Source organism: Capsicum annuum, chromosome 6, assembly GCF_002878395.1.
Source record: "Capsicum annuum cultivar UCD-10X-F1 chromosome 6, UCD10Xv1.1, whole genome shotgun sequence".
NCBI lineage: Eukaryota > Viridiplantae > Streptophyta > Magnoliopsida > Solanales > Solanaceae > Capsicum > Capsicum annuum.
In genome coordinates this window covers 224,963,625-224,981,546 of record NC_061116.1, presented here as the reverse complement: position 1 = coordinate 224,981,546, position 17,922 = coordinate 224,963,625, and the positions used below count along the sequence as shown (strand labels likewise).

The 17,922-nt window shown below is 33.8% G+C and overlaps 1 protein-coding gene across 2 annotated transcripts; it reads left to right on the top strand.

Moving 5' to 3' along the window:
• The first annotated feature begins 8,248 nt into the window (after window positions 1–8,248).
• LOC107875404 (zinc finger CCHC domain-containing protein 10) lies at window positions 8,249–10,318 on the top strand. 2 transcript variants are annotated; one of them, XM_016722113.2, is made up of 2 exons: window positions 8,249–8,395; window positions 9,148–10,318. In XM_016722113.2, the coding sequence occupies exon 2, from the start codon at window positions 9,213–9,215 to the stop codon at window positions 10,005–10,007; it is 795 nt and encodes a 264-aa protein (XP_016577599.2). In that variant the 5' UTR covers window positions 8,249–8,395; window positions 9,148–9,212; the 3' UTR covers window positions 10,008–10,318. The 2 variants fall into 2 exon arrangements, with proteins under 2 accessions (XP_016577599.2, XP_047270138.1); XM_047414182.1 differs by lacking the exon at window positions 8,249–8,395 and adding an exon at window positions 8,429–8,490.
• The last annotated feature ends 7,604 nt before the right edge of the window (window positions 10,319–17,922 follow it).

Sequence of the window (17,922 nt, the reverse complement as noted above, 5' to 3'; positions counted from 1 at the left end):
TGAAATAATTTTATAATTTTTCAAATTTTACACTAACACACAGTACAACTAAAACATATTCACATTATGAGAAAAAACCTTAATTTTCTTCTTAGCTTGATAATTAGTTTCCACCATATTCATATCAACAAAATAGCAGCAATGGGGCGGGGTGGGGTACTATGAAAAAATAAAGACGCGTAGTGGGGTGGGGATATGAAACGATGAATAATATGTTGAAAATCCAACAATTCAAATGTAGTAAACTTTCATTTTTTTCGGCACTCTAATGGCGGAAAAGAATAGGAATAACAACGAAATTTTTTAAAATCAAATTCAAAAGTACGAACAAGAAAGGAGAAAAAGTAGAAAAAATGGTATAAGAATTAAGTTTAGCCCCAAAAAAAAAAGAATGAAGAAGAAGAATGGTGAAGAAGATGCAATGGAGAGAAAAAAGATGGGGTCAGGGGTATCGGATGGGGTGGAGGGTTTTGTGGGGAGTTTTTTTTTTTAAAAAAAAATCTGGTTTATTAAAAAAAAAATTGGGGACCATCTAATGCTTTTTGTTTAATTAAAAAGTTTTTTTGGAGCCTTTAGTGTTTAAAAAAAATATATATATATATTAAAAGATTTTTGGGCCCTCAATGCCACTTGACATCATTTTATTCATAAATTAGTAAAAAAAATGCTCCCCACGGGCCTCTCACGATAGCACTGTACGCACAGTGCCACATAGGTAAAAAAAGACCCAATTGAAATAAATGTGAAGGTTTAGGGGCCTGACAGGAACATGTCTTAGTTTAAGTGTGTAAGTAAATTTTAACAACAAATTTAAGTGTCTATCGATGCCTTTGATCGTAGTAAAAATATATAGAACAAATCAATTATACTATTACCATCAATTCCTATCCTCCATCCCATTCACATGATAGATATTTCATTATTTTTTTTAACGTAATTTAACTTTAAAATTGTTTTAATATATCAAAATACTTATTAAATTTTATTGGATGTCTCCGAAGGACGAAATCAATATCATTCAGCATAACAATTTCCCCTGTGTACTTCGTTTTCAAACAATATGTGTGGCACCCTAGTGGGACACGTAGTTAGAAATTGAATTGTCAAATTAATGAAGAACCACAAAGTCACGGCGGCTATCATTATGACGGAGCTTGATATGGTGAAGGGGTTTGTTTGAATTTATTTCAATGGAGAATTATACTCCCTTTGTTTTAATTTATTTTTCTTAAATTTTTTAATTTTATTTATTTTTTCATCAATTAAGACAATTTTTTTCTTAATATTAATTTTTTTTCTTCAAATTAAAATATAAATATCATTTAATAAAGATACTATAATAAAGTAATCATGTTATTAATTATTTTTTAATCAATGTGTAAAGTTAATTTGAAATGAGTAAAATAGGACGAAGGAAGTATTATTTATTATTAAAATCATTTATATATATTATTTATTATATAATAGTACATGTTTATTTTTTAAAAAAAAAATTTGTGCATTTATTTTTTCATATTAATGAAAATTTTAGTTTTATTATTATTTAAATTGTGGTGGAGTAATTAGCATTGTTCCTTCTTTGATTAGAAAATTCGAATTCGAACTTCTAAAAATAAAACAAAGAGAAGTTTGTTTAAAGTATTTTCATAAATGAACTTGATATGTGTGACCATGTGGTGCAGTGGATAGGGTTATTCCTCCCTTAATTAAAAGTTTTGGATTCGAATTCTGAATATGAAAAAATTTTTGGTAGGAAGCGCTTCTCCCAAATAGAGTCCTACGCAGCGTGAATTCAAATTAGTCAAATTCAATGTGGATATCGAACATCAAATATATTTTTCTATTTTTAAAAAAAGAACTTAATATGTACGATTTTAAGTTTAATTAAAATTTTAAAATATCTAACATTGAATGAGAAACAAAAAGGGTAAGGGCGGCTAAGGAATAACCAAAATTCCACAAATCAAAAAACTTTAATATGGACCCAAAAAATGTTAAATAAATAAAAAGGTGGGAAAAAGAAGATAAATAGGAACAAATAGGATTGATTAGGGTCAATTGGTTGGTGACCAAATAAGACCCCAAAGCAACTGTATATATAAGCCGCCTTCCACTTGAAATATTCCACTTATTATTACTACTTGTCTTTACATTTGGACCAATTACAATAAGAGAGTATTTTTTATTAATGGATGATATGACAATCTTCTTTGCTAATAATATCATTTATTGTAGCAGGGTGGTTGTCAACTTTGTTTTCCAAGTCTCCATCTGTTATTTGATGTACTAGTTTAATAGGTTCTTAAAATTATAATCATAAACAACTTATAAAAGATATGCGTATGATTTAAAATATATATACATTAAAAATATAAATATCATTTTATAGTAATAAAAATAGAATGTGTAATTAACTTAAATTAAGATGGAAGGTTGAGAGGTCGGAGTGTGTCCATACTAGTAGGTAGAAATATTGTTCTTACTAGCTAGTAGTCGTAGAGTTATGCTTGTGGTTTTTTCCTTTTGGATTCTTGTTGATATGTGTTGTTTCGGGTAGTTCGCTTGTACTTATATTTTATGGTAGTATTATTCTGTTACTATTTGTGGTTCTATTGTTCCTTATTGTCTCTTCTACCTCTATTACATTTTTCTAAATTGTATTTGTCCAGAGTCTGTTTAATAATCTTTGATCCTGAGCTGGGGATCTATCGGAAACAGTTTCTCTATTTCTTCGGAGGTAGTGGTATAGACTACGTACATTTTACCCTCCTCAGACTTCACTATGTAGGAATACAATGGGTATGTTGTTGTTGTTGTATTTGTCTTGAGTGGATGGTCTATCGAAAACAACACCTCCACCTCACCTCTGATGTGAAAATATATTGGATATGTTGTTGTTGTTTTATAGGTAGTAATTAAAGAATAGTTTCAAATTAAGTGACACAAAGAAAGTAACTAATTCAACTTAGTTTCAACATAGGATTTAAAAGAAACAACATATATACCTATTAAATATAAAAGTTATAAGATCTACATACATACAGGTCGTCCTCATCATATGTAACTTATTATCATTGTCCTTTTTCTAATCAAGGGGACATTAACATTTATAATTCTTATTGGTAAAAACTTAAACTCATTGTTAAGACTGTGAAAGTAGAATTTGGAATGGAGTTGAGACTATGACTTTTGCCTATGAGTGGTCATGAGCAAAAAATTATAGGGCCCTAAAAGAATAGACAAGCAATATTATAATGGTCAAATTGTGCCAATTTAGTCTGTTTCTAATTAGTTGACTGATTTATTTGATATTTTTAATATTCAATTGATTTGTATAATCGAGAATGAAATGTCACATTTAGATGTGTCCCTCCTTTTGGCAAATCCACTTCATATTTACTGTATAGTCTTTTATTTTAGAATACACCAAGAGTCTGATCTAATTATAGTGGAGTAGATTATAAATATTTGTCATAAGAAAAACATGAGGTATATTACTAAACCAATAATGCTGCCATTATTTTTCTTCGTTTTTTGGAGCAATTCATTGAACAAATAGGTTTTAGTTTTCAGTGTGTCTGACATGACTAAACTTTCATGGAAAATATTTTTATCAAAAATATTTATTAAAGACTGATAATGTTTTAAAATAAGTTATTTTTAGCTATAAAAATGTCTAAGAAATATGAAGTTAAGGATTGAAGCAACTATGAAGAAAAATGACTTTAGAATAAACTTATTTATGCACAATATCTATCATCGTTTCATGCACTTATAATAGAATAAACTCTATAGAACGGTTGAAATGGTTCACAATATCATTCTATTTTTTTTTCTTTTCATGCGTTGGTCATAAAGCATGTATCATGAATATATCATTTATGTTTGAGAGCACGGGACTAAATAAGACTGCTCATAATTCATTTTATACACCTCGATTTTGTTTGTTTTAATCAGAAAATATAAAAATAAATTGAATCAGTCTCTACGTTGCACTACATTAGTTAGATTAAGTTTAACATGGGGCAAAATAATTGAATTCAATGTTATAGGGATCAATCTTTATCACCAAAAATAGCAGTAGACTGATTATCTAGACGCGTTGACTTCAAATCTCAAATTCTCTTGAATCTTTAAAACTAGAACATGATCCATATGACCCCATGTATATGGACACCAACAGACAAAAATTATGTGCCCTATTTAGCCACCTTCAAGAAGTTATGAAAAGGTTTCAAATCAGAAAAAAGATAAATTGGACCCAGACCAAAATCAATATATGCATATGTGTAATCATCCAATAACCCAAGGGCCTAACAGAACCCAAGAGGCTTTACGAGATTAGAGCTTTGGTGGTTTTGCCTTGGTCCATTTATAGTTGGAAGTATAATGACTAATGGCAACAAAGAATAAAGAGAAGATATAGTAAATTTTTGTGGGGTATCCTATTTGTATATCAGTATTTAATGCGGTGTCTCAAGTTCTATATGATCAAAGTTTAAATATTTATACTTGAAATTCAGGTAAATATAATTAGGCTTCAACTCTATGTACCTAAAATGTAGGCAGGTGAAAATAATTAGGCTTCAACTCTATGTACCTAAAATGTAGGCCAAATTGACTGTATTTTAGTTAGTTATATATATGTCTGAATTTTATTTGGATAGGCTAACAAATATTTATCTATTGCATGTATGATTTAAATGGTGATCCTGAAATCGGATGTTTGTGTACTTGGCCGAAGATATACTCCCCGCCCACCTCCCCCTTTCTAGATTTTGGCACGAGAGAGCAATCTAGCTAAATACTTTAAGTAGGCATTTAGACAATTTAATTGAAGTTGAAAGAGAGAGTTTTGAATTTGAGATTGGAAGACAATATTTGAAAGGATTGTGTTGTTGACATAAACTTTATTTGGACTAAAAGTTTGGGAAGATTTTTATATTGAAAATGATTGTTTTACTTCAAATACTCTTCACATCAGCATTCCAATATTTTAAAGGTAAGAACATGTCATGTTATCAAGTTTAGTTTGTGCTGCTCCTAGCATGCTTTTGTTGTATGTGTGATCACAAAGTTCAACTAGCATGGTGTGTATACTCCATTAAGACTAGTAGGAATTGCCTTTCCAAGAAAAAACAATTCAAACTTTTCCACCAAGCAAGCCACACTTGTATGACTTTTCTAGTCATAATGTTTTCTATCATCCTTACAAGACCAGTGTTTTACCGGAAAATATTTACTCATACTTGATATTTATATAGGTTAATTGAAAATAATCTTTCTACATCACCTCTGAGGTAGAGGTAGAATTTGCGTACACTCTACACTTTTCAGACCCACTTTGTGGAACTACACTGATATGTTATTGTTGTTCTACTCGATATTTACACAAATCAAACTATAAATTTAACATAAAGAAGTTAGTATGTGATTTGCTATAAATATCGGGCATCAACTATGGGTATAAATATTTTTTACTATTATGAATTAATAAATCACAAACTCAGTTTTTTTTTATATGCTTATAGATTATATTTGAGTTGTTTTATACATTCTAAGGGGTCGTTTGCAGAGTGTATAAGATTGATGCAAAATATAATGTATTAGTAATGCAATTATTAGTTATGTTGTGATTTTTCTTATGCAGCGTTTGATTTGATATATTAAAAATTTAATGCATTGTATAATTTTTATAAAATAATATTTATTTACGAAAATACCTTCCTTTAACTTTGTACACTTTTTTCAACAAAGTCTTTTACCTTAAAAATCCCACTAGCTCATTTTCTCCCCCCAAATAAAATTAAATAGTTGTAATCACACTCTGAGATAATCATACAATTGAGGAATATATGAGCAATGTTTAATCTAAAGAATGGAATAAAAATCTAATTAAGAAGATAAATTATTGTTTGTAAGAAGAGAAGCGCTTCCTAATTTGATTCTTCCTAACTAAAACTAAGATTTGTGTCACAAAGGCTAGGAGTTATGAACAAATGTTGCATTAGGGGTTCAACAATTGTTTTTTAAAAGCTTAGAATTAGTTAGCAGTCAAATTGGGTTTAGAATGAATAGATGATAGGTTTGGATGCGAAGTTTGCATCTGCTATATATGCAACTCCGTAAAATCGTATTGAAAATTTTAAATGGACTTTAGGAAATGTTTAAGAGGGATTTGAGGGGTAATTTTGTTATTAATCAAGTTAATACATGTGTTGACGTCTTTTATATTAATATATAGGCTAAATACATATACAGGCCTCTTAACTATTTCACCTTTTCCGTATAGGCACCTCAATTAAGACAAGTACTTATTGAACCCTTTATTTCTTCACAAAACGTATCAATTGAACACAATCGCTAATGTGGCATAATGCGTGCACTGCACTCAATTTAAGAACGTAAAACATTAAATTTTAGCTTCTTTTTTTTAAATCTCTGAATCTTTTTTATTTTTTTTAATTATCTCATTTCTCATTTTTTTATTTTTAAAAATACTTGCCCCTCAACTACTGTTCTTTTTTATTTTCCCGTCTTCTTCATTTTCTCAAACAAATGTCAGCAAATCCTTCTTCTCTTTCCTTTACATTTCAAGCTATTCTTGAACAAGCAATGCGTGATGAACAAGAAGCAGATGTACCTAGTTAGCTTTTTAAACCTTTTGATTTGCTAAGGAGGGGAAAATTCCTTTATCGATTAATGCTGCGATACTTCTTATACGATGCTTTGGGTGAGCTAAAATGCTCGAGGAAGAGGTATCAGTATATAAAGAGCTAGACCCAGATTCAAGAAACACGAGCGTGGTTAATTTGTTGTTAGATTGTTTGCTTCGTGGAGGGAATATTGATTGTGGGTTCAAGGTGCTCGACGAAATGCTTAAAAGGGATAGTGATGTTCCTCCAAACAATACTACGATGAATATCGTTTTGTCTGCTATGTGGAAAAGGATTTGGGTTGAGAAAATGATGAGCGTGGAGGAAATTTATGGACTTCTTGTGAGATTCTTTGAGCATGGTGTTGTTTTGGGTGATGTATGGTTTACTAAATTGATTACTAAGTTTTGTCGAAGTGGAAAATGCGATAAGGCCTAACACCTTTTACATGAATTTGCTTATGAATGAGATGAAAGAAAACAAAGTTAAACCAAATTTTGTGACATTTGGGATTCTTATCAATCATTTATGCAAATGTTACAAGGTCGATGAGGCATTGTAGGTGTTTGAGCAGATGGGAGGGAGTGAAACTGATGGCGTTCTTGTTAAGCCATTTTTTCTTCCTTCTCAATTGAAAGAGAAGAGAAAAATAGTGTCTGTGTATTTGGAAGAAGAAAAGTGAAGAAGGGAAGTGGAAAATGAGATCTGTGTATTTGGAAGGAAAGAGGGGAAGTGGGAGGTGGGGGGAGGATCGGGTAGGCTGCAGTGTTTGGGGAGGTGTTAATGTTTTTTTTTTTAAAATTTAATTATATTAAAAAATTATTTTTATAATTATTTTAAGTTAAAATGCCACATGTCGTTGTCTGATTTGTCATTTTGCCACGTCATTGGTGTGTGTATTACACGCATTTTTTTTGACCACGTCAGCAAATTGGGCTCAATTGAAACCATTTGTGAAGGAGTAAAGGGTTCAATAGGTACTTGACTTAATTGAGGTGCCTGTACGGAAAAAGTGAAATAGTTCAGGGGCCTGTATATGTATTCCGTCTAATATATTTTTTTTTTTAGTTTTTCATCCGATGTCCGGTACCTGTATTGGAGTTTGACTAAATCCATATTTGCTCCGGGTAGGACCTCATTCGGAGGGTAGCGCTCTCCACCAAGGATTTTTTCATACCCAAGGCTCAAACTCAAGATCTGTGGTTAAGGGGGAGCAGTCTCATCCATTGCGCCACATTCTTTGGTGGTGTATTACTATATTTACTCATACATAGAAAGAAAAGGATGGTATTAACAATAGATACTCCAATATACAGAAGTGTATAGCTAATACAAACATTAGTTGTGCATAGACTAAAAATTTATACCGAAGAAAGTACCAGCAATACATAAAACTAATGCATACATTATTTTTTTTCAATACACTCTACTAAACGACTCCTAAAACTTTTTGCATGCACAGTTACTTGAAAGTTAACTAGAAATAAGTGTCTACAGTAAACATAAATTAAACTCATGTCAAGTTTAAATCGAACAAATTAATTTCTTTATTTTGCTAGGTTCGTGTCCAGTTTAAATCGAACAAATTTATAGGGAATAACGGCCTTGCGGCCCAAGTAACTACCTTGCAGCCCAATTAGTAGCCCAAAACCGAACCCTATAATAAGGGCAATTACAACGCTACTCTCGCTAGCGTATCCAACACAAAGAAAAAAGGGACTTGGCATTTCCATTGAAAGGTTAGCTTTCCATCTTATTTTTCTTCTTTACAGATAGTAATACACACAAATTGATATTCCTTTTTTACTATTTTGTGTTTATTTGCTGAAACAAGGTTAATTTATGAAGCGATTTTTACGATTGTCATAATAGTCTATGAGATAGTATCGAATTATTATTCTGTTTCCCCAATCTTTCTTTTTGTGTTTTCGTGATTTGTTTGTTGAATTAGGCAAAAAGAGATTTAGGTTGTCAAAGATTTTGAATTTATATGACTTTTTGATTCGTGTGAATTGCATATTATTAATGTTATTGTTTACTCTGGGTATTCAACAGTTAAGATTTAATTCTTCTTTTTTTTTTTTTAAATGTCGTTAATCAGTTTCGTTTAATTAATTGACATTTCCAGTAGTTTAGGTAGACTGCGATGGAATTATTAGAGCGGATGTTACTTTTAAAAGGGCAGAATCGAAGTATAGTGTTAAACAAGTCAAGTAGGTGTAATTGTTGAGCTGTACCTACGTCTGTCTAAGCAAATGCATTCAACACTGATTGGTTTTAAATACCCCATTACTTCCCGTTATTGATAATTTCTGTTAACTTGAACTGGCTTGGAGCTGAGGCATAATTTGATCTTTGTTTGGGCATGAAGAGTATAAATTGTATAATAAAAATTGTGCTTGGAAGAATATACTTTGATTGCCGTTAATGTTTTGGCTGGTATTTGGTTATGTATTTAGCAAGCTTATATCTTTGTGTTGTTCTTGTCCAGGATACTGGTATAGACTAAGATAAACTCAAAAGAGAGGGGACTCTTGTTTATTGAGAGCCAAGGTTATGGCATCCTCTAAAAATGAAGAAGGTGGTGGTGCTCAGGATGCAGCAGAACGGATTAAAGCTGCAGCCTTGTCAGCTGCTAAGGGTTTGAGTCGTGCTCAAGCTGAGCGTGCTGCTACTGCTGCTGCTAGAAATGTCAATGCATATGGCCAGAAGGAAGAAGGACCCAGTCGATGGCAGGAAAGAAAAGAAGCTAAGAGGCAGATGTATTTAATGAGTACTGAGAAACAGGTGAGACTGGGTGAAAGGAAAGACAAGGCTTCAGGTTCCACGCTTGGTGCTACTTCACAATGTCAGAAATGTTTCCAGACAGGGCACTGGACTTATGAGTGCAAGAATGAGAGGGTGTATATATCACGACCATCTCGTACGCAGCAACTGAAAAATCCAAAGTTGAGGATGAAAGTATCAATATCTTATGATCTAGAAAACCCAGATATTGAGAAGGAGATGAAGAGTGAAAAATCTGTGAAGAAGAGTAAGAGGAAGCATAAGTCAGATACAGAGTCAGGAAGTGATAGTGAGGCTTCAGTGTTCGAATCTGACAGTGAGGCATCATCAGTCACAGGGTCAGATTATTCTTCTGGGAGTGACTCAAGCTATAGTTCAACTGATTCAGAGGAAGATAAGAGGAGGAAGAGGAAGAAAAAGAAGCAGCAGAAGAAGAAGAAGAGAAGACACCGGAAATACAGCTCAACATCTGAATCCTCTGATTCATACTCAGATTCTGAGTCTGATGCTGAAGAGCGGACTAGCCGTAAGAAGAGCAGCAAGAGGCATAGCAGAAAGCGGTGAAGCATTGAACAAAATGACAACTCCATATGTGGTATCGGGTGCTTAAAACTTGAAAATATTCATGTTTCTGTTCTAATGTGATAAAAGATAATTTTTGAGCAATGCATCTAGATAACTAGGATTTTCATGTCTCGAGCGGATATGGTTTTGTAGATTTCTGTCATAAGCTTATCTTGTGGCTGTAGAATTCAGTGTGGCAATAGTTGTCTCTTGTGTTAGTTTTTTCCGTGTCCTAGCTTACTCATTTTCCAGCTCTTATGTTACTGTATTTCCCTTGCTTGCTTGAAATTGTCTTACTCATTTTGCTTTCACGAGTTGTCCTTTTCTGGAGTTGGACTTCATTGGTAAAACTTGTATTATGTGGTTTTGTTACTGTGAAGATGTGTTTCAGGAGCTGTTAGGAATGGGTCAAAAGACCTCTGCAGATTTTTAGGATAGTTGTTTATTTTTAGTCATTATCCTAGTATAGTTGTTCCTATTTTCTAGGCATTATGCAGTCTTTTAGCAGTCCCGTTTTCTATTTCAGTTGTACTGTTCTTCTGTTTATATTGCTAGTTTGAAGTTCAATAAAACATCTCTTTCAATAAACAACTCTTTCAATCATAATCATCTGACCGCTTCAGTTCATAACATTGGTATCAAAGCCTTACTTCTTAAGGGACTTGTGAGTGCTTTTTTTTTTTTTTTTTCTGAGTGTTTATCCAAATTTGTGGCTGCAAAACACCATTCAAACAATGGAGAATGCAGATTCTTTTTCTGCTATGGCTCCACCAGTTTTCGGCGGAGAAAATTATCAAGCCTGGGTAATGAAAATGCAGGCTTATTTGGAGGCCTGCGATTTGTGGGAGGCTGTCGAGGAAGACTATGAAGTGCTTCCTTTGCCAGAGAATCCAACCATGGCTCAGATTAAAGATTAAAGCTCACAAGGAGAGGAGAACAACAAAGTCCGAAGCTAAATCCTGTCTTTTTGCTGCAGTTTCTACCACCATTTTCAGCAGAGTAATGACGTGTAAATTAACCAAAGAAATTTGGGATTTCCTCAAGATAGAGTACGAGGGAGATGAAAGAATCAAAGGAATAAAAGTACTGAACTTGGTCAGAGAATTCGAGATGCAGAGAATGAAAGAATCCGAAACCATTAAGGATTATTCTGACAGGTTGCTTCTGATTGCAAATAAGGTAAGGATACTTGGAACTGAACTTAATGACAATAGAATAGTTCAAAAGATGCTTGTAACCTTACCTGAAAGATATGAGGCAACTATTGCTTCATTGGAGAATACTAAAGATCTGTCAAAGCTTAGCTTGGCAGAGTTATTGAGTGCTCTGCAGGCACAAGAACAACGAAGGATGATGAGGCAAGAAGGATCCATCGAGGGAGACCTGCAAGCAAAGTTGCAGCTTGATTCAAGCAAAGTTGTAGCTTGATTCAGGTTCTTCCAAGGGGAATAAAGGAAAAGGAAAGAAGGGAAATTATGGAAACTCTGAAGCTATATCTGGAAAAAATGCTACTGCCACCGCTAACAACAAAGAAGGCAAATATCCTCCTTGTCAACATTGTGGGAGGAGAAATCATTCACACTTCCAAGTGTTGGAGAAAGCCTGATATGAAATGCCGAAAGTGTGAAAAACTTGGTCATGCCGAGATTATCTGCAAAGAGAAGTGTTTACAACAACAAAATGAAGCACAAATTACAGATCAAGAGCGAGAAAAACAATTGTTTGTAGCTACCTATTACGCAAGCAAAAGTTCAAGTGAAAGTTGGCTTATTGATAGTGGTTGTACGAACCACATGAACAGTGATGAAAATTTTTTTAGATAGCTTGACAAATCAGTTAAATCAAGAGTTAGGATTGGAAATGGAGAATACCTCCCAGCGACAGAAAAGGGGACTGTAGCAATTGAGAGTTATAAAGGTACAAAACTTATTTATGAAGTTTTATTTGTTCCTGAACTTGATCAAAATTTATTAAGTGTTGGACAACTGCTGGAAAATTGATTCAAATTATTATTTGAAAACAAGGCGTGTCTAATCAGTGATCCTAGCGGTCAGAAAATGTTTAGAATCAAAATGTAGGGAAAAAGTTTTTCCTTGAATCCGTTGGTGGAGGAACAAATAGCTTTTACAAGTCAGTCCTCCGTTGCGGAAACTTGGCACTAAAGGTTGGGGTATTTTCATCACAAAGCTTTGTTGTTTTTGCAAAGGAGCAAAATGGTAAGTGGTTTACCAACCTTGGAGGAGCATCTCTCAAGCTGTAAAGCTTGTTTGCTTGGCAAGCAGATTAGGCTTCCATTTAAGAGTTTCACATGGAGAGCTACAAAGAAGTTGCAGCTTATTCATACCGATCTCTGTGGTCCACAAAGAACTCGATCGCTCAATGGAAGCAGGTATTATATTATCTTCATTGATGATCTAACAAGAATGTGTTGGATTTATTTTATGAAGTTTTAGTCCGAAGTTGCTGGAATTTTCATGAAGTTCAAAGCTTGGATAGAAAATCAGAGCGTCTGCAAGATTCAGGTCATTAGATCAGATAATGGAACTGAATATACATCAAACACGCTTAATTCTTTTTGTGAAGAAGCTAGAATACAACATCAGCTCACTGTCCCTTATTCTCCACAGCAAAATGGAGCGAGTGAGAGAAATAATAGAACAATAATGGATATGAGTAGGTGCTTATTGCATGAGAAGAATCTGCCGAAAAAATTCTGGGAAGAAGTAGCGAACACAACTGTTTTCTTGCTGAATAGACTGCCGACAAGGGCAGTGGAAAAGAAGACTTCTTTTGAGGCTTGGTATGGTGTTAAACCTACTGTAAAAAATCTCAAAATATTTGGATGTATGTGTTTTTCTTATGTTCCGCAGGTCAAAAGAGATAAGCTTGATGAGAAGACTGAACCAGGGATTTTCATTGGCTACTGTTCGATTTCTAAAGCTTATAGGATCTTTCAACCTCAATCAGGCAAGATTGTGGTAAGTAGAGACATTCAATTCCTTGAAGATGAGCAATGAGACTGGAATGAAGAGTCTCGAGTTAAAGATGATGATTCAAAGCTTGATTATGATGAATCGGTGGATGATCAACCTATTAGGGGAACAAGGTCTCTCTCTGATATTTATCAAAGATGCAATGTTGTTTTTGAACTTGCAGGATATGAGAAAGCAAAAATTGATCAAAAATGGATAGATGCAATGAAGGAGGAGTTGGCCATGATAGGAAAGAACCAAACTTGGAAGCTAGTGGAAAGACCGCAAGATAGAAAAGTGATTAGAAATGGATTTTTCGAACCAAGTTCAATCCTGACGGCTCGATAAACAAGCCCAAAGCTAGATTAGTGGTGAGGCTACGCACGAGTTTAGGGAGTAGATTTTTCTGATACTTTTGCCCCGGTAGCTAGATTGGATACAATTCGAATGCTTTTGTCTATAGCAACACAACAAATTTGGAAGATTTTTCAAATGGACGTGAAGTCTGCCTTCTTGAATGGTGTACTGCGGGAAGAAATTTATGTTGAGCAGCCAGAAGGGTTCAGTGTACCAGGACATGAAGATATGGTTTATCTATTAAAGAATGCTTTATACGGGCTAAAGCAAGCTCCTAGAGCTTGGTATAGCTGAATGGATAACCATTTGCTAGACTTAGGCTTTGAAAAAAGCTTAAGTGAATCAACTCTTTTTATCAAGAAAGTTGGCTCTAACATTATTATTATTTCTCTGTATGTCGATGATTTACTTGTGACAGGAAATAATATAGCTTTGATTGAAGAATTCAAGGAGGAGATGACGAAAGTCTTTGAGATGACCGATCTTGGCGAGATGACTTATTTTTGGGGAATGGAGATCAAGCAAACTCGAAATGAAGTCTTTATTTGTCAAAAGAAATACATTAAGGAGATTCTAAAAAGATTTAAAATGGAAGAATGCAAGAGTGTGAGTACTCCGATGAATCAAAAAGAAAAACTGAAAAAGGATGATGGAGCTGAGCTAGTTGATCAAGGAGCATGATGTATCTCACGACAACAAGGCCTGACATTTTGTTTCCTGTGAGTGTTTTTATCCAGGTTTTAAAATTGTGCAAGTGAGTTGCACATGATAGCTGCCAAAAGAGTGGTTAGGTATCTTAAAGGGAACTCTAGCGTATGGCATCAAATTTGGCCACAGTCTGAACTTCAAACTCTATGGATATTTTGATAGTGATTGGGGCGGCTCAACTGGTGATATGAAAAGTACTTTCGGTTATTGCTTCACTTTTGGATTAGGGTGTTTCTCATGGTGCTCAAAGAAACAGGAAACAGTAGCACAGTCAACAGCTAAAGCAGAATTCACAGCAGCAACAACTACTGTTAATCAAGCACTATGGCTCGGGAAAGTTTTAATTGACCTGCAGCTGGAGCAAGAAGAAAGCACTGCGATCGTTGTGGATAATCAAGTTGCCATAGCCATATTCAAAGTTCTCTTGTTTCATGGAAGATCCAAGCACTTCAATATCAAATTTTATTTTTTGAGGGAAGTGCAGAAGAACGGTGAAGTGGTTTTACTCTATTGCAAATCAGATAATCAAGTAGGGGACATTTTTACCAAGTCATTTCATGTAAGCAGGTTCAAGTTTCTTAGAGAAAAGCTGGGAATTTGCAACTCCTGATCCAGGAGATGTTACTGTGTTTCAGGAGCTGTTAGGAATGAGTCAAAAGACCTCAGCAGATTTTTAGGATAACAGTTTATTTTGTCATTATCCTAGTATAGTTCCTATTTTCTAGGCATTATGCAGTTTTTTAGTTCAACCTTTGTACTTCTCCGGAGGTAGTGGTATGGGCTGCGTACATCTTACCCTCCCCAGACCCGACTGTGTGGGAATATACTAGGTTTGTTGTTGTTGTTGTATGCAATCTTTTAGCAATCCAGTTTTCTATTTCAGTTGTGTTGCTCTTCTATTTATACTAATAGTTTGAAGTTGAATAAAACAGCTCTTTCAATCATAATCATCTGACTGCTTCAGTTCATAACAGGTTTCACCTAGTTTGACTTGCCAATAGAAACATTTGATAATTTAGCAGTTGGTAAGTTTTCCAATGCATATTGCATTAGTACACTTTATAAGGGAGGGTTTTGACATGTTGTTTGATGTCAAAAGAAATTTGTGTGAGGATAGTTTTGTCATTGCACGTGAGATGCGGATGAGTTTGTGCCGCTTTATTATGCGCGTGGCATCAAATACGTGCCATTCTCTCCTTTCTTATCTCTGTGTTGTCTTCTCCATTATCCCCATTAATAAGCATGTAAAAATAACGATTAACAAAGCAAAAACAAATTTTGTTGCTGTGTCTACTCTCTGTCGGGTATCTTGCTTTCCGAGTTTTCAATTATATAAATTTTATTCGTTGTAATGAAGTTCTGGGTTAGTGAAATTAGCGTTTGTGTTGTGAAAAATTCAATCTGTTTGAAAATTTTGAGCTGTTCTTTGCAGTTGAGGTACTGGGCGTGTTTTGTTTCGCGGACTTCTTTTTATCCCTTTTCGTATAATTTTGGGAGATTGGCAGCTTAATTAGGGTTAGTGTTAGGTCCTTTTCTTTTGATTCTGGGAAAATTGTAGCTGAGTTAGGGTTGGTTATGTTTTCTGAATGTTAAGGAAATTTTTTTTTGCTGAATTTTGTTGGTGGGCTTTGTGTCGTATGTATGGGATGATACTAGCAATTATGTGTTGTTGTATCAAGGAACAGAGCTGGCCATTATTGACTTATCTTTTGTTTCCGTTGGTGTCTTGTGAAGTTATTATGGGTTGTTTGAGGTTAGAAATTTCAGTCACAGAACGAAACTTTTTGTCAGATCTTTTTAAACTATTTTAAATCTGTCAAGCAAAAGTATTAAAGCACTAGTCTCTATTGCATGTGGTGTTTCATTTAGAAATTAAATGAAGCAGATTGCTTGTTATATCATTAAATTCAAAGTCATCATCTTTCATCACTGCTCAAGCGAAGTTGCCTTCTGTACATGTTTATAAGGTCGAAACTGGCCGAGAGATTTATTTGGAGATTGATTGTTGAATCTTTTAGTTGGAAACCAAAAATAAATTTCGAGTTATTTGTCAAATTTCATAAATCTGCCACATATTTGATTCTTAGAATGGCATCACTGTGATTAAGGTTTAAGATTCATACAAAATAATAACTACTCCTGAAAAGCTTAAAAGTTCTTAGCAATATTACTCCGTAAGCTTACCTGGACTACTTGTGGTTCTACAATATAGATTCTGGCCTCCTACTTTATCCTTTATTACCTTTTTGTTACTGTGTTAAGTTGGTGCCTCTGGCACATTGTCCGTTGTTTTGTTTTCGGAAACAGTAGACTATATAGTTCTAACGCCTATGAGTTGCATAATTAAAACAGTCACTGGCTGTAGGCTGCAAAATTTCTGTAGTTAAAGAGGCTGTTTTAATTTGCCGCTTAAAAGATGAGCAGATAGTTGTGATTGTCAAAAGGCATTTCTTTTCTGTCCTGTTTTCTTCTGTATTTTAGGATTGTTTCTGTGTTCTGTATTTCGATAGAAGAATGTCTAACTATCCATTGATCCTAATACATTTTGGGTAGGTCTCGAATAAGATCTTAAGAATGTATATTGTTGTATTTGGTTTGGTTCATCATATAGTTGGTAGATTCTACTTTCTGCATTCACGTTGTCTTTATTGAAATGAATAAATGCAAAATGAGCAACATTTCTACTATCCCAAAATAATTTATCTTCTTCAGTTGATTAGCAGATAGTTGTTCTATGTCTTTCACCACTTTTTAACATTTTCACCCCTTTGTATTGACTTGTACAATCTCCTTGAACGTGGTAGTGACTGAATTTACCAGCTAGATTACTGTGAACTCATTTTACTTTGTTCCGTGTATTATTTGCTTACAAAGTAGCTTCGCTTGGTGTAGACTTGATACTCCGCTGTCATTGTGGTGTGAAATTAGACCTAAAATTTCTTTACAATGCAACAGTGACCTGATATTTATCAGCTATAACATTTCTATTAATTCATTTTGTTTTACCAGTTTTAGTTTGGTTAGCTTATTTTTTTATGTTGTTTAACTTGCTTTGTTTGCTTGAATTTTCTTCAACATACATATGATCCCTTTTTTAGAGTGCTAAATAGTTTGATCTTTTAGATGAATACATGCTGAATTTATATATATATTCAAATCTGTTCATGCTGTAAATTGATATAAACTTGTCTTTTTCTACTTAATAATGGTTAGCCTAACTTCTGGAACCAACTTTTAAGCAATATATTAGACATAGAGGCTGGTGATATAAAATGTTGTGATTCTATAGAAGAACAATGATGTTGAGTTCATAATAAAACCATACTCTAAAATTAAGGACATTTTTGCTAATATATTTTACTATCAAGGACTGTTTTAGATGTGCATTTTCTTCTGAAAGCAGATAGTGCCAAAGTAATAAAATTGGCTAAAGTGTTAGAAACACCTACGTTTCAACTTATACTTTTATAATTTCACCATATTAAGTTATGCACCCTTGTCTATTTTTATTTTAAGATAAGATATTAAGTTGCTGCTGTCTTATTTCTTTGTAGAATGCGTTCTACTCTTGTGCTAACAATGAAAATCTTCTAAATCATAATTTTTTGGTATGTCATGTCATGCTGCCTTCTGGAAGGTATAGTTTCTTATTATTTTTCTTTTTTTTGTATGCTTACTTTTTTTACTGGCCTGTTGTTGCTTATACCATCATGAAATGTTGTGTTCTTACTTTCGTTGGATCGAAGATCTTTTGAAAACAATCTCTTTATCCGATTAGGTAGACTGTTACCCTCCTGAGATCATACTTGTGGGACTATACTGGGTATATCAGACGTCCTAATGGTCATCAAGTTAACGATTTGTTGATACTATATAGT

Excerpts from the sequence above, each read along its gene's own strand:
- LOC107875404 (XM_016722113.2), top strand. The coding sequence starts at position 9,213 with ATGGCATCCTCTAAAAATGAAGAAGGTGGTGGTGCTCAGGATGCAGCA.